Here is a 25,937-nt window from a genome sequence, read left to right on the forward strand (position 1 = left end):
CCTGGGCAATAAGAGCAAAACTCCGTCTCAAAAAAATAAAAATAAAAAATTAGCCAGGCATTGGTGGCAGATGCCTATGGTCCCAGCTGCTCAGGAGGCTGAGACAAGAGAATTGCATGAACGCGAGAGGTGGGGGTTGCAGTGAGCCAAGATCATGCCACTGCACTTTAACCCGGTTGAAAGAGCAAGACTCAGCCAGGCGCGGTAGCTCACGCCTTTAATTCCAGCACTTTGGGAGGCCAAGGTGGGCGGATCACAAGGTCATGAGGTCGAGACCATCTTGGCCAACATGGTGAAACCCTGTCTCTACTAAAACTACAAAAATTAGCTGGGCATGGTGGCGCGTGCCTGTAGTCCCAGCTATTTGGGAGGCTGAGGCAGGAGAATCGCTTGAACCTGGGAGGCAGAGGTTGGAGTGAGCCGAGATCGCGCCACTGCACTCCAACCTGGGTGACAGAGTGAGACTCCATCTCAAAAAAAAAAAAAAAATTAGCCAGGCATTGGTGGCAGATGCCTATCTATGGTCCCAGCTGCTCAGGAGGCTGAGACAAGAGAATTGGTTGAACACGAGCGGTGGGGGTTGCAGTGAGCCAAGATTGTGCCACTGCACTTTAACCCGGTTGAAAGAGCAAGACTCTGTCTCAAAAAAATAAATAAATAAAATAAAAATTTAAAAATGCGTCTACATGGTTTTTATATTTCAACATAGCTTTTATATTTCATTTAACTGGTTGCACCATATCCCATTAGATTAATACATTATAGTCTAATCATCCCCCTATTTTGGACATTTTGGTTATTTCTGTTTGTCCCGACGGTATATATCCCTGGGAATTGGCCTGAATCAAGGCACTCGTCAAAGAAAATTTTGCTAGGTAGAAACTAAACACTGTAATTCTCGATGGTAAGAGGGAGGCCATGAACTTTAATAGGGAAAATATTGGTAACATGTGTGGATTTATTAATAAATTGCCTGTTTTGTTTGTTTTTAACTTTCAAACAAGAGGAAAGGGATTATATTTCATTTAAGTAGTATAGAAACAGGGTATTGTAGTAGCTGAGGAGTTTTTTTCCTGAACTAAAAGATTTGAATTGTCCAAGAGACAGATTCTAAGATGAGTTGATCTTGAATTACAGTACAAATATAAACCTTCACTAGAAATTCTGAGGCTGGCTGGGTGTGGTGGCTCACACTTGTCATCCCAGCACTTTGGGAGGCCGAGGTAAGAGGATCACTTGAGCCCAGGAGTTCATGACCAGCCTGGGCAACATAGCAAGACCCCATCTCTAAAAAAAAAAAAAAAAATTAGCCGGGCATGGTGGCACACACCTGTGGTCCCAGCTACTCAGGGGGCTAAGGGAGGAGGATCACCTGAACCCAGGAGGTTGAGACTGCAGTGAGCAGTGATTACGCCATAGCACTCCAGCCTGAGTGACAGAGTGAGACCCTGTCTCAAAAAAAAAAAAAAAGAAAAGAAAAGAAAAAAATTCTGAAGGTAAGATAGGACTACATGGCAGCTTCAAATCATTTCTTATTTTTCCGTAATGCAGATGGTCATTAATTTTGGGCTACAGCAAGTGCTTTTAGTCATCTGGAAAGTGATACAGATGTAGCTTCTTCCCAAAGGGATCGCTTAAGTTGCTGGCTGGATTTGGACATGGAGATAATGATAACACACGTACACTGTGGGCCACCATGGCACAAGAGAGCCCAACTTGCATGCTGGTGGCCTGCAAGCTGCAGCACAACGCCTAAGAAGTCCAGATTTTTATTGACCACCAGGGACAGTTTCAAAGTGAGAGTCAAACCTCTGCTTTCATTGCTTTGTTTTTCTTTTTTGGAATGTTTGCCCTTAATTTTGATTTTGAAAAAAGTGTACATGACTTAAAAGTGGAAAGAATAGAACAATGAGTACTCGCATATACTTCACCTAGGTTGAGCCAGTGTTCACAGTTGTTAGATTTACTTTCCCACACTCCCCACCACTGTCACTCTTCCGTTTCTCCTGCCAAAGTAAGATGCAGATGTCATGGCCATTTACCCTCAAATACTTGACAGTGTATCTACTCCCAGCAAGGGCATTCTTCTACACAACCTGAATGCCATTGTCACTCTCAAGAAATTTAGCAGTGATAAAGTAATATCTAATATATAATGATATAATGGCCTTTAGAGCTGTGGGTGTTTTTGTTTGTTTTGAGACAGAGTCTCACTCAGTTGCCCAGCCTGGAGTGCAAGTGGCGCAATCTCAGCTCACTACAACCTCTGCCTCCCGGGTTCAAGAGATTCTTGTGCCTCAGCCTTCCGAGTAGCTGCAACTACAGGCGTGTGCCACCACGCTCAACTAATTTTTGTATTTTTAGTAGAGACAGGGTTTCACCATGTTGGCCAGGCTGGTCTCGAATGCTTGACCTTGAGTGATCCTCTGGGCTTGGCCTCCCAAAGTGCTGGGATTACAGCCATGAGCCACCACACCCAGTCGTGTTTTTGTTTTTGAATTACGCTCTTGGTGGTTGTGTCTCTTCAGTCTCCTTTAACCTAGAACAGTTCCACCTGTTTTGGGTGGGGGGTGGGATCATTGATTAGAGTCTCACAATTTGGATTTGTCTGATTGTTTCTTCATGATTTAGTTTGTGTATTCTTTTCAGCAAATCATATCTGGAGGCACATAATGTCAGTTTATGCCATGATTGGGGATGTTTGATCACTCGGTTAAGGCATTGTCCGCCAGATTTATCCACAGAAATGCACCTTTTCCCCTTTGAATAATAAGTAATATGTGAGTAGTACTTTGAGACTAAATGCTGTTCCCCAACAACTGTCACCTAATGGTTTTAGCAGCTGTGATGATCCTTGTCTGAGTCTACTCTCTTTATTTTTGAGATTGTGCATCTTTGGCCAAGACTTTATATCCTATATTTAGATGAGAGTTTTAAATATATAGTAACCTGCTGATTGAAACCTGATTTTTATATTTAGTAAGTAGATCCTTTCTCTACCTTCTCTTTTATTCCCTCCCCTCCTCCATTCTCTATTCTTCCTATTGTAATATGCAGTGATTTGGCTGTGACATAAAGATTAATGACGGATTGTCTTCCCAGAATACTATCATCTCTATGTTGCCTGGGCACATTTTTCCTTGTTTGCTTCTTTGTGAGCCAAATGCTTTTATTCTTTCTGTTCTCTTCCCATCTGTTTAATAATGTGATTTTTTAAAAAGAGAATTGGCTTCCTGATTGCATATAGGGTAGTATTTAGAAAAAAAAAATTAAAGAGCAGATGGCTCTGGTATTAACCTGCTTCTAGATGTGATAGCCTTCTTACTTGATATTAGTCCAATTTTAATATGAATGAAGTCTTAATCCTTTATTGCTGCTATTGAATATTTTTCCGTCCCTCAAAATCGCTATACTAGGCTAGGCATGGTGGCTCACGCCTGTAATCCCAACACTTTGGGAGGCCGAGGTGGGTGGATCACTTGAGGTCAGGAGTTCAAGACCAGCCTGGCCAACATGGTAAAACCCTGCCTCTACTAAAAATCCAAAAATTAGCCAGACACAGTGGCACATGCCTGTAATTCCAGCTACTCAGGAGGCTAAGGCAGGAGAATCTCTTGAACCCGGGAGGCAGAGGTTGCAGTGAGCCAAGATCATGCCACTGCACTCCAGCCTGGGTGACAGAGCAAGACTCTGTCTCAAAAAAAAAAAAAAAAAAAAAAAAAAATTGCCGTACTAGGTGACCACCACCATTTAATATATTTAATAATGTTGGTATCAACAGTAAAGCAGTAAACATAGTTAGGGAATTTGCTCTTTTTTTTTTTTTTTTTTTGAGATGGAGTTTCACTCTTGTTGCCAATGCTGGAGTGCAATGGTGCGATCTCAGCTCACCGCAACTTCCACCTCCCAGGTTCAAGCGATTCTCCTGCCTCAGCATCCCAAGTAGCTGGGATTACAGGCATGCACCACCACGCCTGGCTAATTTTTTGTATTTTTAGTAGAGACAGGGTTTCTCCATGTTGGTCAGGCTGGTCTTGAACTCCCGACCTCAGGTGATCTGCCCGCCTCTGCCTCACAAAGTATGGGATTACAAGCATGAGCCACCACGCCTGGCTGGAACTTGCTCTTTATATTCTGTACAGAATCCTTAGTCATTCACTGGAGCTGATAGGTTTAACAGTTTTGAACCCTGGCTCCTTGCCTTGTACTTTTCAGATCAGAAGCAATGTTTATACATCATCTCTTTGATCTGTCACCCAGCCCTAGCCTTTGCCAAAATCAGAGCCCCTCAGTATTAGGTTTCTTACTTTAATTTTTCATTCTTTGCTCTCTTTAAATTATGAAATATAACAAACAGGCAGAAAAGTACATAGAAAATGGCAAACCACCTTAAGTCCTCAACATGCATGCAGCCTGGTGCAGTGGTGCAAGTAAGTGCAGGTTCTCAGGTAGGTCCAGCCCAGATAGTACCCCTTAGTAGTATGGACCGACCCTGGAGCAAGTGTTTCACCTCTTTCTCTTTTTAAAAATAGCTTTACTGAGATATAATCATGCACTATAAAATTCACCCTTTGAAGTATATTCTCAGAGTTATACAATTATCACCACTATCTAATTCCGGAACATTTTCATCATCCCCTCAAAAAGCCCTTACCTTTTAGCAATCATTCCCCATTTCTCCCTCCCCTCAGCCCTTGGCAACCAACAATCTATTTTCCGTCTCTATGGATTTGCCTATTCCGGATGTTTCATAAAAATGGAATTTACAGTATGTTCCCTTGCATGCCTTTCACTTTACATAATTATTTCAAGGTCATCCACACTGTAGCATGTGTCAGTACTTCATTCCTTTTTAACATCTGCATAATATTCCATTTTATTCATTGTATTTATCCATTCCTATCCATATTTATCTGTTTATCCTTTGGTGGACATTTGAGTTGTTTCCACTTTGGGGCGATTATGAGGTGATTATGAATAATGCAGCTGTGAACATTTGTGTACCTGTTTTTTGTTTTGCTTTGTTTTTGAGACAGAGTCTTGCTGTGCTTGCCCTGTCATCCAGGCTGGAGTGCAGTGGCACAGATCTCGGCTCACTGCAACCTCCACCTCCCAGATTCAAGCAATTCCCCTGCCTCAGTCTCTCAAATAGCTGGGATTACAGGCACCCGCCACTGTGCCCGGCTCATTTTTTTCTTTTTTAATTTTTAGTAGAGATGGGGTTTCGCCATGTTGGCCAGGCTGGTCTCGAGCTCCTGACCTCAGGTGATCCACCCGCCTCAGCGTCCCAAAGTGCTGGGATTACAGGCGTGAGCCACTGCACCTGGCCTGTGTACCCACTTTCTGGGGACACATGTTTTCACTTCTCTTAGGCATATACCCAGGAGTGGAACTACTGGATAATGTAGTAACTCTATGTTTACCCTTTTGTACAATTGCCAGATAGTTTTCCAAAACTGTTTCACCATGTTACAATTCTACTTAATCTTGATGACCCTCAATTTCCTCATCCATAACGGGGATAATAATAGTGCCTATGTCTGAGGGATTTAGGATAAAGAGTAGATTCATAAAAGCACTTGTTATAAGTAATATAGTAAGTGCTTAGCTAGCTCTTAAATCTGGATGGGGGATAATAATAACACTGATAAATGTTATTTATTTCTTATCCTATTTCTGAAGTTTATTTTTATTTATTAGATGAATTGAAATATTTGTTGCTAATAATTCATAAAGCAGTATAATAAATGAAAACTTCAAATTTCATTAGTTGTTTTTTGTACTTTAATTATTAAAAGTCAGATATGTCCTTGGAAGGAATAGGTAAAGGCATGGCTCCCTGCTGGCTTAGTCCTCTCTGTTCAACAACATATTGGAAGGAATGGAATAGGTAGTTTTCTTCTCCTTTTTTTTTTTTTTTTTTTTTTTTTCAGACAGAGTCTTGCTCTGTCGCCAGCTTGGAGTGCAGTGGCATGATCTTGGCTCACTGCAACCTCTGCCTCCTGGGTTCAAGCGATTCTTCTGCCTCAGCCTCCTGAGTAGCTGGGACTACAGGAGCATGGCACCACGCCCAGCTAATTTTTGTATTTTTAGTAGAGATGGGTTTTCACCATTTTGGCCAGGATGGTCTCGATCTCTTGACCTCGTGATCCACCCGCCTCGGCCTCCCAGAGTGCTGGGATTACAGGCATGAGCCACCGCACCTGGCCTCTTCTTTTTTCTTTTTTTTTTTAAGAGTTTAGTATCCATAGGGCAAAATCAAAGCCTTGCTGTTACTGTACCACCCTCACCCTTCACAATTCTCCATTCTTTCATTCAAAGATGAGAGAACAGACTTCATGGTGCCTTTCCACCACCACCTCCCAAGAGTTCCTGTCTGCAGAAGTCTTTGTGCCAGTGAAATTGATTAAGAAATAGGAATACCATCTTTTAAAAGGGCCCAGCACAGCCTGTAATCCCAGCACTTTGGGAGGCCGAGGTGGGTGGATCACAAGGTCAGAAGTTCAAGACCAGCCTGGCCAAGATGGTGAAACTCCATCTCTACTAAAAATACAAAATTAGCCAGGCGTGGTGGCGGGCAGCTGTAATCCCAGCTGCTTAGGAGGCTGAGGCAGATAATTGCTTAAACCCGGGAGGCGGAGGTTGCAGTGAGCCCAGGTCACGCCACTGCACTCCAGCCTGGGTGACAGAACGAGGCTCTGCCTTAAAAAAAAAAAAAAAAAAAGGCCAGGCACAATGGCTTGTGCCTCTAATCCCAGCACTCTGGGGGAGGCTGACTTGGGAGGATCACTTGAGGTGAGGAGTTTGAGACCAGCCTGGGCAACATAGTAAGACCTTGTCTCTACAAAAAAAAAAAAAAAAAAAAAAGTTTTTTTCTTTAATTAGCCAGGTGTGATGGCATGTGCCCATAGTCCTAGCTACTTGGGTGGCTGAGGTAGGAGTATCCCTCAAGCCCAGGAGTTTGAGGCTGCAGTGAACCATGATCACACCACTGCACTCCAGCCTGAGTGATGGAGTAAGACCGTGTCTCGGATGGATGGATGGATGGATGGATGGATGGATGGATAGAAAAGTTTATACTGGAGGATATTGGTTAAGGAGAAGGATAGCAAGAGCTATTTGTGGAGGATTGATTTTTGGAAAGTTTATTAAATTGAGTTAAAATTAGAGATGGGAGAAAGAAGCCGGTTTTGTAAGTTTAAGGTAACAGTAAGAACAGTAGTGAGTACTTACAGAGCACCTGCTCTTAGATAGATACTGTTTTAGGTATGTACATAAAACTAATTCATTCTTACAGCAGCCCCCTAAGGGGCATAAGTATTATTATTCCCATTGTACAAATAAGAAAACTGAGGCACAGAGAGGCTTAACAGGCTGTCTTTGGCAGAACCGTATTTAGGTGAGTTCAGCATCATCTCTAAAAGTTTAACCCCAGCTTAGAGACTTTGGCCCTGGGATGGGGGGTAGGATGGAGAATCGGAATTACAAAATGCTTTAAATTATACATATGAATCCAGCAGACCAAATCTACTGGATTCATATTATTCATATTATGCATAATATTATTCATATTAACCCCCTACTCCCACCCCACGCTAGAATTCATTCACTGAGTTGGCAGATACACAGTGGGCCTTCTAATGTCAGACACTACTCTCCACTGCAGTTTAGCTAGGGCAAGACCTTGGTCACAGTGTTCTACAAGTCTTCAGAGAGAGAGTAATGTTTTTCTTTGTTATAGTTTATATTTTACTTTTAGAAAGGAAAAGCATCTGAGAAAAGATATTTATGACTGAGACAAAATTATTCCAAATCCCACTCACTTATATCATTTATTTATGTGGTGGACATTCATTTTTATGGTTTTCAGTAAGCCTGTAACATTATGAGCTATTAGACTTTGAAACTTTTATTAACAAGTGCCTGAGGGCCCGACTGATTTATTTGGCTCTCCAAGCCCATGGGTATATCCAGATATATAAGGTTGAGGTAGGTGCTTTATGCCTTCAGAAAGTACAGGGTTCTGCATCCAGGGCTGTCTTAGGTTGTTCTGAAATGTCTGTGAACACAGAGTGCAACTCAGCCGAGCTCAAATAGTTCTCATCTTTGGCCTAAAAATAAGATTGTGAATCCATTTCCCAGTCTTTAGAGAATCCCCTGTGATGATTTACCAAAGAACAAACCACTTCCCTTGTCTGAGCATCACGCACTGAAATTGGAGCTGCCCGTAAATAAGCAGAAGAGGGCGGGTACTGGGGACAGAGGTACAGTCTTTGTGGATGCAGAGTAGCGTTCGATGGCTAGATGAATGCCAGTTAGAAGGATGAATGCCGGTTAGATGAATGCTACTCATATCAGGCATGTGGACATAGCCTGATAATGGGGTGAAGAGTTCTGACATGTATGAAGAAAAATACTACTTAGCTGCCAGGCACGCTGGCTCACGCCTGTAATCCCAGCACTTTGGGAGGCCGAGGCGGGCAGGTCACCTGAGGTCAGTAGTTCAAGACCAACCTGGCCAACATGGTGAAACCCCATCTCTACTAAAAAAAATTAGCCAGGCGTGGTGGTGAGTGCCTGTAGTCCCAGGTACTCAGGAGGCTGAGGCAGGAGAATCGCTTGAACTCGGGAGGCGGAGGCTGCAGTGAGCCGAGATCATGCCACTGCACTCCAGCCTAGGCGACAGAGTGAGACTCCGTCTCAAAAAACAAACAAACAAAAAACCACTACATAGCTTCTAGGTGTTATTCACGTAACTGGGAGAACAGTTGGTTTTTTCCTAAACTGGGTATTTAGAATTTATAATGATAATCTCAGTAAGTCATCTCATATTTCACATATAGATAATTTTCAGTTTAACAGTAAAATAAAAATGACTCTGTACTAGTTAGTGTACTTTTATTTTACACTTTTGAATAGCAGTGAGCAGAATCTACTCTCCAGCTCTATCAAAGCACTTATGTGTAGTGAAACTATATTGTATTTATCAAAATAAGGTGATTGCCACTTGGTATTTACCAGCTATTATCCTTCAAATGGGATGCTATTTTAGAAAATAATTATTATGGCATGTTCATAACTAGAATCATAAAAATATTCTACAAATTCTAAGAGCTCAGCATTCTAGTCTTTGATGAAAACTAAGAAATAATCTAAAATTTAAGGCAAAATAGAGTGACATTTTTTAATACCCCTACATGCATAGTATATCACCACAGTATTTCTTTCCTAAAACAGTAATAGGCTCCTAAATATGCTTGACCAGCAGGGAATGTTAAATATTTGTTTGCGTATTTATTCGCTCCGCAAGTATTTTTTGACCACTTTCCATAGGCAAGCCACCGTACTAGACACTGGGGACACAGTCGTGAATAAGATGTGCTCCTGGCCGAGCGTGGTGGCTCACGCCTGTAATCCCAGCACTTTGGGAGGCCGAGGAGGGCAGATCACGAGGTCAGGAGACCAAGACCATCCTGGCCAACATGGTGAAACCCCATCTCTACTAAAAATACAAAACTTAGCTGGGCGTGGCAGTGTGTGCCTGTAGTCCCAGCTACTTGGGAGGCTGAGGCAGGAGAATTGCTTGAACCCAGGAGGCAAAGGCTGCAGTGAGCTGAGATATCTGCACTCCAGTCTGGGCGACAGAGCGAGACTCCGTCTCAAAAAAAAAAAAAATTGTAATTGATTATTTAAATGGAAATCTGTTCCATTTTCATGCCTTGGTGTTTCATACTGATATGTTGTTCAATTATAACTTTGAAAAGAGCCAATAGAATTGGTCAAATTGTGTGTATACATTCATTTATGCAACAAAAAAATTATGATGCTTATGTGCCAGGTACCGTTCTAGACCCAGGAGAAAGCACGGTGAACAAAACAAAGTCATTGTGTTCATGGTGATTTCACTCTGGTGGGAAGTCAGTAAGCAAATATATGATCAATATCAGGAATTGATAAATGATAAGAAAAATAAAGCAGATTAAGAGGATAGAGAGTGACCAGAATGCCGTTTTATTTGAGTGGGCTGGGAAGGAGTCTCTGGGGAGATAAAAGTTTTCATAGCTTTCCTTCTTTTGTCTCTGAAGTCAATTCACCTAATGAATGCAGATGCAAGAGAATTTTTGTATCTGTTGGTATCACTCACATATTCATTGAGAGCTATGGTGAGGGCCTACTTCTTACTCTTTACTACTTAGGAATACTAACACCTAGATTCTTCTCTTCATTCTTTTATCACTCTTCCATATACTTAAGTGCCTAAGCACCTTCATTCATCCATCCCTTATATAATTTTTTTTCTTGAGACAAAATCTGGCTCTCTTGCCAGGCTGGAGTTCAGTGATGTAATCTCGGCTCACTGTCACCTCTGCCTCCCAGATTCAAGCGATTCTCCTGCCTCAGCCTCCCAAGTAGCTGGAATTATAGACGCATGCCACCACACCTGGCTAATTGTTTTGTAATTTTAGTAGAGACGGGGTTTCGCCATGTTGGCCAGGCTGGTCTCGAACTCCTGACCTCAGGTGATCCACCCACCTCAGCCTCCCGAAGTGCTGGGATTACAAGCGTGAGCCACCATGCCTGGCCATCCATTCCTTATCCTTCATCCAAAAATCATGATTTGGTGTCTGTTCTGGTTTTCCAAAATCTTGCGATATAATTTATTTGATTAAAAAATATATTGTGCAGTTAAGTGACTTCCAGTGTTTGATTATAAAGTGGAATTGCTTCTGGAGAGAGCTCTTTTATCTAAGTGTTTTGGTGAACTCACAACCACTGAAATTTGATGTCTTGGGTCAAATTGGGTCTACAGTGATCCCAGCCTTAATGCCTAAAAGCCCTAAATAATACACTTCTCAAGTGTTCTATAGCATTGCACTAGTCTAAAATAGATAACTGGCACTCCCCTACACCTCATTGTTGGCTAACTGACTTGTCCCATAAATAGCCCAGTGTTACGTGATCAGACAACTACAACTAACAGAAGAGATTTTTATTTCCTAACACACTTGTGCAGTCTCTGGTAGTAAACAAAATCCAAGTCCAAGTCACCGGCCCCTAACTGTAACCTAGTTCTTAGAAGAATTGTGCAAATCAGTAGCCAAATCATGTGGGATGGAATTCAAGATAACCCTGCCTTATACCAAACTCTACATTATGGAAAATAGTGTTAGAGCAAGATTCATTTTCAGTCCTTAGAGTTACTTGAAGTCCCTTCCCAGTCTACCCAAATGTTTCTGCCCTAATCTGGTTAAACTCAAAGAGCATCTGCCAAATGAGTTAAAAATTGTCAGGTGAGTCTGAGGGGGGCATCATGGTAGTTTTATAAAGCCGTTTTTTAAAAAATCAAGAGCATGTTAAAAAAAGAAACTACCGGCTGGGTGCAGTGGCTCACACCTGTAATTCCAGCACTTTGGGAGGCTGAGGTGGGCGGATCACGAGGTCAGGAGATCGAGACCATCCTGGCTAACACGGTGAAACCCCGTCTCTACTAAAAATACAAAAAATTATCCGGGCGTGGTGGCGGGCGCCTGTAGTCCCAGCTACTCGGGAGGCTGAGGCAGGAGAATGGCGTGAACCCGGGAGGCGGGGCTAGCAGTGAGCTGAGATCGCGTCACGGCACTCCAGCCTGGGCAACAGAGCAAGACTCTGTCTCAAATTAAAAAAAAAAAAAAAAAAAGAAACTACCTGCTATTGGAGTATAATGGTTCATATTTCCAACTCTTAGGTGGAATGTATTGTTTTTGTGTCTGAAAGATTTGTAAATGCTATAATTTAACAACATTGCTTCATAAATTCCTTAGCAGTAACTCAGGAGGTGAACCTTGGGGCATTTTTCCAGATAAATCTGTGCTCTTTGTGTGCAAAGCATTGCTGCTTAGGTAACTAGTGATAATGCATAGGGTTCAATCAATACTTCAGATATTTTCACTTTTCTTTTACTGGGCTTTTTCAAAATGGCATATGTTTATTATATTTCTGAAGTCAAAATACCAAATCTAAAACAAGTGATTTTTAAAAAAAAATCTCTCAGCTGGGCGCAGTGGCTGACACCTATAACCCCAGCCCTTTGGGAGGCTGAGATGGATCACTTGAGGTCAGGAGTTCGAGACCATCCTGGCCAACATGGTGAAACCCCATCTCTACTGAAAATACAAAAATTAGCTGGGTGCGGTGGCGGGCACCTGTAACCTCAGCTACTTGGGAGGCTGAGGCAGTAGAATTGCTTGAACCCGGGAGGCAGAGGTTGCAGTGAGCCGAGATCTTGCCACTGCCCTCCAGTCTGGGCAACAGAGCAAGACTCTGTCTCAAAAAAAAAAAAAAAAAAAAAACTCTCTGCTAATTATTTATTACTGTTGAAATGCTGCTTACCATGGCTGACAATTTTGAACAAAAGTAAAGAATATGTCTATGATGTCAAAGTTAGCAATTCTTTCCCTAATACTCCTTTTGTACTTTTGCTTATAAGACCTTAGTACATTTCATAGTCAGAGCTTCCTAGACCCAGCTGTGTATCTTTCCATGGCCAGGCTGAGTGTCTACATTTTGAAAACATTTTAAAGTTAAAATTCAGTTCAAGAATATTGTCTTTAGTCTACCAAAAGGGCTAAAAACATTTACTTTGGCCAAACATGGTGGCTCACGCCTGTAATCCCAGCACTTTAGGAGGCTGAGGTGGGAGGATCACTTAAGGTCAGGAGTTCGAGACCAGCCTGGCCAACACAGTGAAACCCCATCTCTACTAAAAATACAAAAATTAACCAAGCATGGTAGTGTGCCCCTGTAATCCCAGCTACTCAGGAGGCTGAGACAGGAGAATCATTTGAACCGGGGAGGCGGAGGTTGTAGTGAGCCAAGATTGTGCCACTGCACTCCAGCTTGGGTGGCAGAGCGAGACTCTGTCTCAAAAAAATAAAAATAAATAATAAAATAAAACATTTACCTTGGTAACTAAGTGAATATTTACTCTGGTGGATGTAAGGGGAAAATAAAGAAAAAACACCCAAAGCACTGATTGTTTGTTCAACAGATTGTAAAGCATGGCTGTGTGGATACAAGCTCAGCAGCTCCAAGGAGAAGCCCTTCATCAGATGCAAGCGTTATATGGCCAGCATTTTCCCATTGAGGTGCGGCATTATTTATCCCAGTGGATTGAAAGCCAAGCATGGTAGGTGAACAAGGATGTTTGCATCATATTTTGTGAAACACAAGAATATTGGAGTTTGGTTAGAAAGATGTCATGATGGCAACTTTCAAAGTTGTATTTTTAAACATTTTTAAATGTGATCCATAAAAAGGTATTTAAAAATTTTTTTTCTTTTTATAGGTGAAAGGTATTTAAGCCCATCTTAGATTGAGGGGATGGAATAACTCTTGGGATTTTTAAAACAGGATTTGTTCCCTTTAATAGTAAATACTGTCTAAAAGCATTAGAATATTACTGCTAAGAAAGAGCAGCCAACAAATATGTTTCGAGTGCCCATGGGATGCCTAGCAGTGTCCTAAGTAGTAGAATTTATATGAAAAAAATTAAAGCCCAACATAGTGTTGTAATCCCAACACTTTGGGAGGCCAAGGCAGGTGTACTGCTTGAGCCCAGGAGTTCAAGGAAGGCCTGAGCAACATAGAAAAACCCTGTCTCTACAAAATACAAAAATTAGCCAGGTGTGGTGGTGTGCACCTGTAGTACCAGCTACTCGGGAGGCTGAGGTGGGAGGATCACTTGAGCCTGGGAGGCAAAGGTTGCTGTAACCCATGATCACACCACTACACTCCAGCCTAAGCAACAGAGTGAGACCCTGTCTCAAAACAAACAAACAAACAAACAAAATTAAAGCCCTCATCTCCAAATAATTCAGTGTTTCACTGGACGTGGTGGTGCACACCTATAATCCCAGCTACCCAGGATGCTGAGGTGGGAGGATTGCTTGACCCCAGCAGTTTGAGGCCAGCCTAGGCAACATAGCAAGATCCTATGTCAAAAAATAATAATAATAATTTAGTGTTTAATGGGGCAGATAGGTGTGAATATGCATATAATTTAATTATAATTTATTTCTTATAGTTTATTAAATATAAATTATTTTACATTTCTTAATAAGTTTACATCTAACAAAAAACTAAAAATTAATAATTTAACAGTGGAGACATTGGTGTTTTTAATTTATATGTATTTTATATATACACATAAAGACTAAAAGAAAATTGAGTGGGTGTTGTGGCTCATGCCTGTAATCCCAGCACTTTGGGAGGCCAAGGCAGGCAGATCACTTGAGGCCAGGAGTTCTGAGACAAGCCTGGCCAACATGGCAAAATTCCATCTCTACTGAAAATACAAAAAATTAGTTGGGCGTGGTGACGGGCGCCTGTAATCCCAGCTACTCTGGAGGCTAAAGCATGAGAATCGCTTGAAGTCGGGAGGCAGAGGTTGCAGTGAGCCGAGATTGCACTACTGCACTCCAGCCTGGGCAACAGAGTGAGACTGCCTTTAAAAAAAAAAAACCAAAACTAAACGAAAATATACCCAAATGTTAACACTAATTACATTCTGGTGGTAGATTTGATAAGCATTTTAATTTTTCTTTATTTTCCAGATTACTGATTACATACTTGGGGGAGGGGAGAGTTGTTTTAAATTTCTTTTAGAATTAGTACAGTGCAGTCAACTAACAGCACAGGTTTTTAATTGGTATCACTATTACACACCAGGCAGCAGGATGTACACTGCTCCGCTCAAGGTCTGGGAGCTTGCTGGTTGGTTACAGTCTGTCAGTCGATCTGACATATCATTTGATACTTCAAGCCTCACCGTCTTAGCCATGGGTCCTCTTTGACAGTCCCTGAGAGAACCAGCTTTGATGCTGCTATTTGCAAAGGGCCATATACCTGTCTGTAATGTTGCCTTAGAATAATCGCAATGCGTGTTAGTAGCAAATTTCTGTTCAGAAACTAAAGATCACCAAAGAAAGGCAATTTTCTAGGCAATTAAAAAAAAACTCAACTTCATGTAATTAAGTGAGGGAAAAAAATTAGCTAAATATGAGAATGTCAGCTGTACCTCGTTTAGTGTTTTCCACTCCCTTTTCATTTTCTCTCCTGTTTTCTGATGTGGAGGATTTAGAAAAACATGAGTAGGAAGTTGCTGTTAATTTCAGATTTCACTTAGCAGAGTTCTCATTTGGTGTTCTCACTGAATGAATTAAAAGACTTGTGTTGATATTAAGGAAAACTTGAAATTTTTTAGCTTTGGTTTTCTTCAGAATATAAAGATTTTAATGAAGAATTTTCAATTCTTTTTTTTTTTGAGATGGAGTCTCGCTCTGTCACCAGGCTGCAGTGGCGTGATCTCGGCTCACTGCAATCTCCGCCTCCCGGGTTCAAGCAATTCTCCTGCCTCAGCTTCCTGAGTAGCTGGGACTACAGGTGCCCGCCACCACACCGAGCTAATTTTTGTATTTTTAATAGAGACGGGGTTTCATCATGTTGGCCAGGCTGGTCTCTAACTCCTGACCTTGTGATCTGCCCATTTCGGCCTCCCAAAGTGCTGGGATTAAAAGCTTGAGCCACCGGGCCCTGCCAAATCTTTAGTTCTTTATGTTTAAGCCATCTAAACAAGTCTTTTTTTTTTTTTTTAACAGAGAATTAAGGTTTCAAGTAAAGAACCAATACCTGACTTCTGTGAGTTTTGCTCAGAGACTGGATCCTTTTAAGAGTGGGCTCCTGGCCGGGCGCGGTGGCTCACGCCTGTAATCCCAGCACTTTGGGAGGCTGAGGTGGGTGGATCACTTGAGATCAGGAGTTTGAGACCAGCCTGGCCAACATGGTAAAACCCCGTCTCTATTAAAAATACAAAAATTAGCCAGGCGTGGTGGTGCACGCCTGTAATTCCAGCTACTTGGGAGGCTGAGGCAGGAGAATCACTTGAACCTGGGAGGCAGAGGTTGCAGTGAGCTAAGATCGTGCTACTGCATCCCAGCCTGGGCGACAGAGTGAGACTTCGTCTCAAAGAAAAAGAGTGGGTTTCCAGACCAAGGGCATTGTTGCCAGTTGAAACAGAGGTGCAGGGCTGCCCTCATTCCTTCCAGCCTTTCATTTAATACGTATTCTATTTAATACATAGGGCACACATATTTAGAATCTGACTTGCTTTAACTGCCCTCTCAAGGCGCAGATTGGGGTGTACTATTTGATGGACTATGGTATCACTGCTTTTTTTGTTTTGTTTTGTTGTGTTTTCGTAGAGAGAGTCTTGCTTTGTCACCCAGGCTGGAGTGCAGTGGCGCAATCTTGGCTCACTGCAACCTCCACCTCCTGGGTTCAAGCAGTTCTCCTGCCTCAGCCTCCCAAGTAGCTGGGACTACAGGCACATGCCGCCACGCCCGGATAATTTCTTTTGTGTTTTAGTAGAGATGGGGTTTCACCGTGTTGCCCAGGCTGATCTCCAACTCCTGAGCTCAGGTAATCCACCTGCCTCGGCCTCCCAAAGTGCTAGGATCACAGGCGTGAGCCACCACGCCCGGCCGGTCTCACTGTTTTGATACACTTGTTGGTGCCTCTTTTTTGAAATTAGTTGCTATCTTCAGGGATTTAGGGATGGCAGAGCCTTTTAGCTACCACTATCTTGTTTGGCTCCAGACCCAGTCAGCAGTTATTGAATGTTATTTCAGTCCGACAGCTGTTTGGTTTCTTCAGTGAGTAAGTAATTTGGTACTTCCCAGTGTCAATTGTTGCCTAAGTAGTAGAAAGGAAGGAAGGAAGGGAAGGAAGGAAGGAAGGAAAGAAGGAAAGAAGGAAAGAAAGAAAGAAAGGAGGGAGGGAGACCATCCAACCCCCTGTCACCAGTTCAGTAGCTTGAAATCAATGCAAAGTCTGTAGCGTGGTTTCCCTTGTTTACTGGAAAAGTTGGCATTGCCTTCAGGTCCTGGGTCTGCAACTAGTGATATGAATGTCTGACTCGTATAAATTCTTGTAGGCACCCTCTGCCTGAATGTCTCATTTCCAGGGCTTCTTAGAAATAGCAATAACTTGTTTCACCTGTCTCTACCTAAGAAACCCACAGATACCAAACTCCTTGAGGCTGGAAAGGACATGTAGAAGAGTCTTGGCCTTGTGCCTCCTTTACACCCGTGAGGGGTAACTATAAATAGGAAATTATCCAAGTCCTTATTTCCTTCAGAGTACACAGAACCCTTTCCTTTTCCTTGCATTTCTCGGAGCAAATAGCATAAGCACCAAGCACATCATTGAGAGAAAGGAGGAAGGGCAGCACATTGTTAAAAAAAATTTTTTTTAAAAGAATGAAATCTACTGTATAATCCCACTATTTAGTAAATTACAAATAGATTAACGTAGGCATTGAGTCCATTTCTGTTGGGCTGTTTCTTAAAATTTGCAGTGAGGATTAAAAACATCACTTTAGTTGAAGAAAAAGTAGGATGTGTTGAGGCTGCATTTATACAGGCTCACGTGCATGTATGTATACAGATTATGTAATTTTTTTTCCCCTAGGGACTCAATAGATCTTGATAATCCACAGGAGAACATTAAGGCCACCCAGCTCCTGGAGGGCCTGGTGCAGGAGCTGCAGAAGAAGGCAGAGCACCAGGTGGGGGAAGATGGGTTTTTACTGAAGATCAAGCTGGGGCACTATGCCACGCAGCTCCAGGTGGGTGTGGGCTCTGGGGTCACACTTAATTACCTTCCCTTGGGGATCTTCTTCCTGTAGAGACTTTCTTTCTCTCCTTCAGTCCAGCATTGTTGAGTTACACGTGCATAAGGTTCTTGTTGTGTGGTTTTGGTCTTTTTTTTTTTTTTTTACTTTTTATTTGAGAATAATTTCAAACTTCCAGAAAGTTACAAGAATCATACAAAGATTCCCCACATATGCCCATATTCACCTGTTGTTGACTTTTATGTTGTCATATACTCCTCGCTGTCTCTCGACACACACGTTTTTCAGTCACTGGAGAGTAAGTTGCATACCTTGTGTCCCTGCACCAGTAAGTACCTCTGTGCATTTTCTATTTATTTATTTATTTATTTATTTTTGAGACGGAGTCTTGCTCTGTCGCCCAGGCTGGAGTGCAGTGGAGCAATCTCAGCTCACTGCAACCTCTGCCTCCCGGGTTCAAGCGATTCTTCTGCCTCAGCCTCTCAAGTAGCTGGGATTACAGGCTCCTGCCACCATGCCTGGCAATTTTTTTTTTTTTTTTTTTTGTATTTTTAGTGGAGATGGGGTTTTGCCATGTTGGCCACAGTGGTCTTGAACTCCTGACCTCAGGTGATCCGCCCACCTCAGCCTCCCAAAGTGTTGAAATTATAGGCATGAGCCACTATGCCTGGTCCCTCTGTGCATTGTCTTTTTTTTTTTTTTTTTGAGATGGAGTTTCACTCTTGTTGCCCAGGCTGGAGTGCAGTGGCGCAGTCTCGGCTCACTGCAACCTCCACCTCCCGGGTTCAAGTGATTCTCCTGCCTCAGCCTCCCGAGTAGCTGGGACTACAGGTGCATGCCACCACACCCGCCTAATTTTTGTATTTTTAGTAGAGATGGGGTTTCTCCATGTTGGTCAGGCTGGTTTCGAACTCCCGACCTCAGGTGATCCACCCTCCTCGGCCTCCCAAAGTGCTGGGATTACAGGCATGAGCCACTGCACCCAGCCCCTCTGTGCATTTTCTAAGAATGAACCTTGTCTTGCATGGTTATAATACACTGATCAACTTCACTAAATTTAGCATTGATATAATACTTTTAGGTACTCATCTGGATTTCCATTTTGTCAACTAATTCAAACATGTCCTTTAGGGTATTTTTCCCCGCTGCAGTCCAGAATCCAGCCCAAGATCACATATTGCATCTAGTCATCATGTCTCTTTAATCTCCTTTAATCTGGAACCATTTTGCAACCTTACTTTGTCTTTCATTACATTGGCATTTTAAAATAATTAATGTAGGCTGGGTGCAGTGGCTCACACCAGTAATCCCAGCACTTTGGGAGGCTGAGGCGGGTGAATCATCTGAGGTCAGGAGTTCGAGACCAGCCTGGCCAACATGGTGAAACCCCATCTCTACTAAAAATACAGAAATTAACTGGGTGTGGCAGTGGACATCTGTAATCCCAGCTACTTGGGAGGCTGAGGCAGGAGAATCGCTTAAACCTGGGAGGCAGAGGTTGCAGTGAGCCGAGACCGTGCCATTGCACTCCAGCCTGGGTGACAAGAGTGAAATTCCATCTCAAAAAATAATAATAATAATTCATGTACCCTCTGCTTTTTAAAGATAAAATGTTCCTCATTTGGGGTTTGCCTGATGTTTCCTCATGATTACGTTAACATTGCACATCTCCGAGCAGACTCCTAAATATAGTTGGCTGTCCATGTCCATGGGTTCTGCATCCTCTGATTCCACCAACCGCAGCTCAGAAATATTCAGGAAAAGAAAAAAAGTAAAAACAAATACAAATAAAGATATGACAGAACAGCTATTTACATAGCATTTCTTTTGTATTAGATAGTATAAGCAATCTATAGGTGGTTTAAAGCGTATGGGAGGATTGTATGCATTCTGTGCAAAACGATGCCATTTTATATAAGGAACTTGAGCATCTGCAGATTTTGGTATCCAAGTGGGTCCTGGAACGAGCCCCCACAGATACCAAGGGACAATTGTAGGTGACTTGTCCTTCTCGGGTATCACATCCAGAGAGGGGCAGTGTCCCTCGTCCCCTCATTGGTGGTAGTAGTTTTGATTGCCCATTTGAGAGTGGCATCCAGTTTCTCCTCTTGCGAGGCTTTTAAAACTTATTTATTCCGTTTTTAAGAATGTTCCCCGGATACTTTAGGCAAATTAAGATGCAAAAAGTAAAACAGCACTTTGGGAGGCTAAGGCAGGTGGATCACCTGAGGTCAGGAGTTCGAGACCAGCCTGGCCAACATGGTGGAACCCCATCTCTACTAAAAAGACAAAAATTAGCCAGGCGTGGTGGCGGGCCCCTGTAATCCCAGCTACTCGGGGGGCTAAGGCAGGAGAATTACTTGAACCCAGGAGGCAGAGGTTGCAGTGGCCCGAGGTTGTGCCACTGCACTCCAGCCTGGGCAACAGAGTGAGACTCAGTCTCAAAAAAAGAAAAAAGAAGTAAAACAATCTTACCTTTTCACTGCAATTGGATTTCCATGATGTGCCTTCTTGTTCCTGTTGGTATTGGAGGAACAGTGCCTCCTGTGATTCAGGAGGTCCCTCAGGAGGCTCCCCATCCTGAGGCATGGTTAGGGCCCATAGTGTGGAGTGGCACAAAGTGATGTCTGCTGTTGGATTCTTTCAGAACACGTATGACCGCTGCCCCATGGAGCTGGTCCGCTGCATCCGCCATATATTGTACAATGAACAGAGGTTGGTCCGAGAAGCCAACAATGTGAGTGTCCCATAGGGATGGGGAGGGCAGTCGGGAAGTCTTTTCTTACCCACCTCCCTCTGGACCCACCTTTGTCAAGGTGACTCAGGGTGCACTATTGGTGTCTCTTTAAAGAGAGCTTCATCCTAAGGGGCACAAAAGAAATAGGAGACTTGACTGAGTGCAGCCCAGCACTTTGGGAGGCTGAGGCAGGCAGATTGCCTGAGCCCAGGAGTTCGAGAGCACCCTGGGCAACATGATGAAACCCCGTCTCTACCAAAAATACAAAAAAATTAGCTGGGCATGGTGGCACATGCCTGTAGTCCTGGCTGTTCGAAAACCTGAAGTGGGAAGATCCCTTGAGCCCAGGAGGTAGAGGCTGCAGTGAGCCATGATCGCACCCCTGCACTCATGGGTGATGGAGTGAGACCTTGTCTCAAAAAAAAAAAAAAAAAATGAAATAGAAGATGTGGTCTCTGATCTTAACTGATTTATAACCTTGATGAGATTGCAACCACAAAACAATGTGAACAAGTGCAAAGTAATTCAACCTCAGCTGAATAATTTTTTAGTAAAGGCATGCTCATATTCAGGTGAGAATACTTAGGAAAGACTTTTCCCTAGCCCCTGAATCAGGTGTGGAAGGAGTGGTCTGATCAGGTCACTTACAGGGCTGGGTCCACAGAGACCTTGTTTATGCCTCCCCCATCACTTCACCCTGGGGTCTCCAGGATGCCTGCGAGAGGTTTGGCCTCTTCCATGGTGGAAGCAAATGATTCCATCACGAGAATATCTTGAGTGAGGACACAGATGATGTGTGTTCACACGGCCCTGCTCCCTATGGCCTCCCTAATGCTTAATGCCGTCCTTGCATTGGGTCAGTGAGTGGAAGAGGAATCACTCCACCTCCTCATTAGTAGGAAAACCCAGGTGACACTGGAACAGGTTACGTTCTAGTTTCTCCAAAGGTAATTCAATGGACCTCGTTTGGAATACTCTGGTGGAGGTCAGATCTGAAATGGAAGCTTCTCCCATGCTTTGTGATCTGAGCCATGATCTGTCCGCTCACCTGTTTCTCACTTTTCCCACTCCACCCTGTGTCTCATGATGACGTTTGCTATTCCTCCCGACTCAAAATTTACCTTTTGGGGTCTTACCCTGGTTGTAGGAGCTGGCTTTTCCTGGGGATTAAGGCCTCAGGCTTCCTCCCATTCGCACTGCCTTGCACTGCCCCCCATATGTTCCCAGGGTAGCTCTCCAGCTGGAAGCCTTGCTGATGCCATGTCCCAGAAACACCTCCAGATCAACCAGACGTTTGAGGAGCTGCGACTGGTCACGCAGGACACAGAGAATGAGTTAAAAAAGCTGCAGCAGACTCAGGAGTACTTCATCATCCAGTACCAGGAGAGCCTGAGGATCCAAGGTGAGGCGCGGTGGAGGCACATTGTGCAACTTGAGGATTGGGCCTGGGGACTGGAAAGCAGCTCCGGTGGGGTTGGGAGAAAGCACACTTTCCATTTGGAGGCAGCGACCTTTCTCTGAGTAGCAGGGACTTATTTGCATTGAAGACAGTGCTGAGAGGATGAGATTTAGGAAGGGGAGATGACAGGACCCCCCACTTAAGTGCATATCTCACTCGGGTCCCCACATCCAGGGAGCTTCTGAGCTGCCAGGGAAGACATTTCTTCTTTTGAGAAGGAGCTCACAGTCTAAATAAATACTAGCAAACAATACTTTTGTATATAGTAGGCATATTATAAGTGGAGCTTTATTGAAATGATAAATAGGAAATTATATAATTACATGTTTAAAAATTTTTCTGGCTGGGCTCGGTGGCTCACACCTGTAATCCCAGCACTTTGGGATGCTGAGGCGGGCGGATCACCTGAGGTCAGGAGTTCGAGACCAGCCTGGCCAACATGGTGAAACCCCGTCTCTACTAAAAATACAAAATCAGCTGGGCATCCCAGTGGCACATGCATGTAATCCCAGCTACTTGGGAGGCTGAGGCAAGAGAATCTCTTGAACCCGGGAGGCGGAGGTTGCAGTGAGCCGAGATCTCACCATTGCACTCCAGCCTGGACAAAAAGAGCAAAATTCTGTCTAAAAAAAAAAAAAAAAAAAAAATTCTAAGCTGGGAGTGGTTTTGCACACCTGTAATCCTGGTGCTTTGGGAGGCCAGGGCAGGAGGATCACTTGAGGCCAGTAGTTTCAGACTAGCTTAGGCAACATAGTAAGACCCTATCTCTAAGGGGGAAAAGAAACCTTTCTAAGCAGGTACGTGTAAGTACTAAGGACCTGTATTTGTAGTAACTGATTTCTAATGTTCTATGCAGTTATTCACAGAGGTCTTCCTGGAACAGAGTACACTTACGCCCCTTAGGTAGCCCTTATGGACAGAGCTTCCCTAGCCTGGTATAAATCCTGCTTAGTAGTTGGGGCACAGAGAGCTTCAGTCTGTGGTGAGGCTGTGGAGCCCCACCAGCGCCCCCTTTTGACCCTGTAGCAGTTTGGCAGTTTGAGCTTTAATAGTTTCCTCTCTCTGCTTCCATGCCCAGCTCAGTCTCAGAGAAGCCTTGGCTCAACCACCCAGCCCCTCCAAACACACACACACACACAGCACACACAGACAACACAGCACACACACACACCACACACATCACACACACATAGCACACACACACACAGCACACACACACCACACACAGCACACACACAGACACACAGCACACACACACCACACCACACACAGCACACACACACCACACATACACACCACACACACACAGACACACAGCACACACACACAGCACATGCTCCTCTAATTCCATGTATGTAGGTTCCGTTTTATGTCTATAGTGATACTACTTATTTACTCTTTATCTTCTCCACTGGAATATAAATCTTTGAGAAGGGACTATATCTTTTATCTCTGTACCCTGAGGCCAGCACAATGCCTGAAACATAACAGTTATTGAGTAAAGGTTGACAGGATGATTCTAGCCTGTCTTCCTTTTTTATCTGAATCCATCCTAGACTGGCCCTAGAAGAAGGGCAGCTCCTTCTGAGAATGGAAACGGAAGATTTGGGATGGCTATTCCTACCCAAGTCCTTAGACTGTCAGCAGTATTTCTGATCCCGTGCCTGGCTTTTCTGTTTCCTGTGCATGGTGGCGGATTAGGTTTGGATTCAGGTTGGGTTTGGATCTATCATGCAGTGTCTTCTCAGTCCCATTTGTCAAGTTCACTCAGCAGAAACACAGACTATTGATCTGCTTTTGCCAGGGAAGGCTCAGCTGCCTCCAGTGGAGTAGGGAAATTGCTTCCCGTCTCCCTGGCCTCCTTCCCAAAGGCTTCTGCAAATTTCCAGGAGAGCCCTAAGTGGGTCCCTTGCATAGGAAGGCTGGGCCCAGGTGTTGGGATCACCACCACCCTCCCTGTGGCTGGGCAGGATTCCCGAGGTAGCCGTGCAGACACCTCGGATCTGTCCGTGCCTGGATGATCCTCTTCCTGCTCGATACCTGCAGTGAGATTGGAGCCATATTTCTGAGTTCTAGCTCTGGGCTGTTCCTGGCTACATAGAGTTGCTTTTGTCTGTCCCAGCTTGTGCATCCCATGGGTCAGGGCTGGGGTCAGAGTGACATGGCCCTCAGGGGCCAGCCAGGAGCTCGACCAAGACATGCTGATGCGCGCATCTTCTGACTCAGCTCAAGCAAGGACTCTGGGCTGTTGAGAAGGTGACGGGAAGGGATTAATAGTCCCAGTGTGGTGGAGACGGGCTGTCGCTGGGAGGGTGGGGTGGGCCTGTGGTGGTGGTTGTAACTGTGGACATGTTTATTAGGCTGGGTTATTGATACACAGGTGCTCCTGTGTTCCACGTTCCCTGTGTCTTACCTATTTCATAATAATTTTTAAAAGGTAATGAGGCCTAACTTACTCCCTGTCCCGCCATCAATGAGACTCCTCACAGATGGTGTGGAGGGAAGCCGCCTCCCTTCGGCCTCCCTTTCCTGAGAGAATCTTGGTGGCTCTGCATCCCCAGTGGCCCTGGACATGCTCTCCCTCTGCGGTCTGTCTGTCTGTCTGTGTCCCCTGGTTGGTTGGCTGGGCTCACAGTGAGCCCACCTGGACAAACATGCTGGGCCCCTTCCAGCCTCTCAAGAATCTCATCCTCCCCTGAGGAGGGACTGCTGTGCTCAGGGACGAGACAGAGCCTCCGGGGCTGGGGTTCCCTGAGGAGGCCTTGCTGCGGGAGGGATGGGGCCGAGCAGCTGCTTGTCTCTGTCACCTCTTCTCTCTGTCCTGTTCCCCGTTAACCAAGAAGGACGAACCTCACACAGAGCTCACCCATGTCAGGCAGCTTTCTGGCATCTTCCATGTCCTCATGTATTTAATCTTAATGCACCCCACTGAGGCAGGTGCTGAGAATCTCCCGTTTTACACGTGGGGAAGCCAAGGCACAGGAAAGGAAAGCGATTTGCCCAGGTTCACCTGCAGTCAAGGGCATGGGCACACTTGTACCCCAGACAGCCTGGACCCATGCTGGGCCGCGAGAAGAGGGCTGGCAGCCCTGTGAGGCAGGCGGGCAGGAGACAGGCAGGCCTCCTCCCCAGCTGCCCCGGCACCCGTGTGCCCCCAGAGGGGACGGCTCAGAGTCAGGAGGCTGGCGAGCGGGGCCCAGAGGCGCCTCCTGGGGCACCCATTCATCTTGGCCCCCCTGGCTGTCAGGAACCCCGACTTGCCCTTAATGCAGTATCTGAGCCCAGGAGGGTCTCGCTCCAGAACGGGTGAGTGGGCTTCTCTGGGCCTCCTGTTGGACACTGGGAGGTGATGGTCATGGTTTCCTCTCCCCTCCTCTAGCTCAGTTTGGCCCGCTGGCCCAGCTGAGCCCCCAGGAGCGTCTGAGCCGGGAGACGGCCCTCCAGCAGAAGCAGGTGTCTCTGGAGGCCTGGTTGCAGCGTGAGGCACAGACACTGCAGCAGTACCGCGTGGTGAGTGGGGTCTTGGGCCTCTCCTGGGCATGGGTGCCATGAAGTCAGTCTCTGGGGACCCGAGGGAGGGCTGGGACCAGCATGAGAGCAGAACCTGGGAGGGCAGGAGGCCTTTTTTCCTGGGGGCCTTGCGAGGCAGAGCAGCTTGGGGAGAGGGAACGGCCTGGGCCCTGCCCTGCCATTTCCCAGCGAGGCCCTGCGGTGTTCTCTGGGAGCCCAGAAGGGGCTGCTCTCCTCCCTTCCCTCAGGAGCTGGCCGAGAAGCACCAGAAGACCCTGCAGCTGCTGCGGAAGCAGCAGACCATCATCCTGGATGACGAGCTGATCCAGTGGAAGCGGCGGCAGCAGCTGGCCGGGAATGGCGGGCCCCCCGAGGGCAGCCTGGACGTGCTACAGTCCTGGTAATGGTGTGGGGCGGCCAGCGGGCAGGGCAGGAGGGGCTGGTGGGGACCCCGGCTGCTTCTGCGTCCTGTGCTGGCTCCTGCAGCAGGCCCCCTCCATCCTGGGACAGCTCTTGTTTCTCCAGGGAGCCTGGTTCCTCAATCAGACTTTGGCCCCCATCCT

General features: G+C 44.9%; 1 protein-coding gene across 6 annotated transcripts in view; it reads left to right on the forward strand.

The window, feature by feature from the left end:
* Positions 1–25,937, forward strand: part of STAT5B (signal transducer and activator of transcription 5B) — an 88,169-nt gene that overhangs the window by 42,332 nt on the left and 19,900 nt on the right. For 3 of the 6 annotated variants that reach the window (XM_024350299.3, XM_024350296.3, XM_024350298.3), the window contains exons 2-7: positions 13,028–13,165; positions 17,506–17,662; positions 20,316–20,405; positions 21,633–21,807; positions 25,244–25,374; positions 25,623–25,774. In XM_024350299.3, coding sequence (XP_024206067.1) covers positions 13,038–13,165; positions 17,506–17,662; positions 20,316–20,405; positions 21,633–21,807; positions 25,244–25,374; positions 25,623–25,774 — 833 coding nt within the window. In that variant the 5' untranslated portion in view covers positions 13,028–13,037. The remainder of the gene's footprint in view (positions 1–13,027; positions 13,166–17,505; positions 17,663–20,315; positions 20,406–21,632; positions 21,808–25,243; positions 25,375–25,622; positions 25,775–25,937) is intronic. The other 3 variants (XM_024350300.3, XM_063798574.1, XM_054670880.2) reach the window with 1 other exon arrangement.

The sequence above is a fragment of the Pan troglodytes genome, chromosome 19, assembly GCF_028858775.2.
Source record: "Pan troglodytes isolate AG18354 chromosome 19, NHGRI_mPanTro3-v2.0_pri, whole genome shotgun sequence".
Classification (NCBI taxonomy): domain Eukaryota; kingdom Metazoa; phylum Chordata; class Mammalia; order Primates; family Hominidae; genus Pan; species Pan troglodytes.